The sequence below is a fragment of the Mixophyes fleayi genome, chromosome 1 (genome assembly GCF_038048845.1).
Source record: "Mixophyes fleayi isolate aMixFle1 chromosome 1, aMixFle1.hap1, whole genome shotgun sequence".
Classification (NCBI taxonomy): Eukaryota; Metazoa; Chordata; class Amphibia; order Anura; family Limnodynastidae; genus Mixophyes; species Mixophyes fleayi.
The window spans coordinates 394572262-394574659 of NC_134402.1; the positions used below are offsets into that span (position 1 = coordinate 394572262).

Here is a 2398-nt window from a genome sequence, read left to right on the forward strand (position 1 = left end):
TTTGCCCTGGATTTGGCCCCCGGACACTTACAAACCCTGATCGGCTTCTCTCTCTCTTTTTTTTTTTTTAAAAAAAGATTTATTCTTTTTTTTTTTTTTTTCCCATTTATTTGTCTCCCTTCATCCAACTGCGCTGAGGGTCATCCGTGTGGAGCAGCAGCAAGAAGAGACTGAGCAGCTTGGTCCTGCCCCTGGCCGTCCTATGTCTGCTCCTGTGTGCATTGGGGAGATCGGGGCTGAGAATCCTGCCGCCTCCCCAGCCTGATCTGACGCTGCACCCTCCTCCAGAGCCAGCCACAGCCTGCAGCCCGGAGACCAGTAAACACAGGCACTGGAGAGAAGACACGGGAGGGGGGGGGGAAGCACCAGCTCTTCCATAGACCCAGTCACAGCGATACTGTCACACATCGCTTTATACATTACCATTTTCTGCTGTTTAAAAAGAGGGGGGAAATCCCTGCAAAGCAAATCCAAGGAAACGGCTCCCATCAGCGGCAACCACGGCAGAGACCGCCAGCTTCTTCTTCTCCTCCAAAATAAAATCCCCCCAGACCTCGGCGATAAGCTCGCTCTCCAGCACTTTTTGGGCCCGAGATATGGCAATGGTAGTTAGCAGCTGGAGAGATCCGCAGGAAGACGTGGCCGGGGGGAATCCGGGAGGCCCCAACCCGGGAGCAGCGCAGCCTGCCAGGGAGCAGCAGCAAGCGCCTTCCGCTGGCCCCCACACGCCGCAGACCCCCAGCCAGCCGGGACCCCCTTCCACCCCGGGCGCGGCTGGAGACAAGGGCCAGCAAGGCTCAGGCCAGAGCCAGCAGCACATCGAGTGTGTGGTGTGTGGGGACAAGTCCAGCGGCAAACACTACGGCCAGTTCACCTGCGAGGGCTGCAAAAGTTTCTTCAAGAGGAGCGTCCGCAGGAACTTAACCTACACATGTCGTGCCAATAGGAACTGTCCCATAGATCAGCACCATCGGAACCAGTGCCAGTACTGCCGCCTCAAGAAGTGCCTGAAAGTGGGCATGAGGAGGGAAGGTGAATATTTCTTCTGTTCATCTGTGGACATGTGTGTGGTGGTGCTAGGTGTGTGCCTGGTAAAATATTCATGCATCTAGGGCTGTTTCACTAGCTGATGTGATGCCCCCCTTTTTAGCATTGTGATGCTATTAATATTAATAATCACAGCTCTCCCTGTGTGTGTATCTTTGTGTGTGTGTTTTGTCTGTGGAAGCATGCTGTGGGATGTTGGCTGATCCTCCTTAGATGTGATTCCTACATCCCTTTTTTTTGTACTGTCATCATTAAACCACACACAAACTTCTGTAGCTGAAATTAACCCAGCTCCCCTGAATTTTTGTTACCTCCAAACGGGGACAATAGAGCAGTTTTATAGTGACATCTGCGCTGCCCCTTGTCTCAGGCAATATTTGGCCTTGTCATATATTGTCCTCCATGAGAATCAGAGGGAGAAGTTTGGGTTACAACAGTATGTTATATATCACTTATTTTTTTCTCGGTTTGCTATTCTTTCTGCTTCTCTAAAACGTCCTCCCTCTCTTTAAAGGAAGAATCATTTTGGGGGGGAATTTATAACATAATTAATGAGCCCTTCAGATATTCAGCTGAATATATTGTCTGCATTTGTCGTTTAACTCACTTATAGCATCGTATTTGCAGCTTAAACCTTGACTGTAGAGTTCTTTATTTTCATCTGGTAATATTTACTGGTGTGCAAAATTAAGATGCCTACAAATATATTCCCCCGTTAGGCAGCTCGGTCAGCCATGTGTTTAATAAGCTTCACTACAACATAACTAGGGGCTTCCATAAATGTTTCATTGTTCAGAATGTTAAGCTGAACGTAAAATCACCCCATTATCCTACTATCTGTAAAATGAAGCCAATGAAACAATATGAGGGGGGTTGGGACTAACAGTAAACTTCCCATATAAACATGTAATATTATTCTTTCTAACTCTTTTATGTGTTTGAATTTCAACGCAAAAATACGTCACGGCCACAGAATTAAAAATACAGAACAGTTCAAATGTATCTGAGCTCTGTGCAGAAGGACACTGTGCCATATCTGTGCAAAGGGTGATATAACTTGTAAGCTGGTAATTATTAGAAACGTAAAATACACAAAAAGTGCCATTCTATGTGTTACACGTATTATTGTTTACTTGACAATAAAGTATCTGGCACCTTCAGCTATACGCACACATTAACAAAACACACTCTCTCTTTGGTCACCTTTACCAACTTGAAGCATAAATAAGCTTTGCTTACGTGCAGCATCCATGCAGTTAATGAATAGTGTTTTGCATCTAAGCTTTGGGCACTCACTCTCCAAGCAGACTCATGGTATGCTTTGCAGAGACCAGAAGCCTTACTAACTATA

At 46.4% G+C, this 2398-nt stretch overlaps 1 protein-coding gene across 1 annotated transcript in view; it reads left to right on the forward strand.

Annotated features, from left to right (window-relative positions):
* The first annotated feature begins 573 nt into the window (after window positions 1-573).
* The window catches only part of NR2F1 (nuclear receptor subfamily 2 group F member 1), an 8422-nt gene continuing 6597 nt past the window's right edge, over window positions 574-2398 (forward strand). Inside the window, exon 1 of the mRNA XM_075180923.1 lies at window positions 574-1032. Within this exon, the coding sequence (XP_075037024.1) occupies window positions 597-1032 (436 nt within the window). The 5' untranslated portion in view covers window positions 574-596. The remainder of the gene's footprint in view (window positions 1033-2398) is intronic.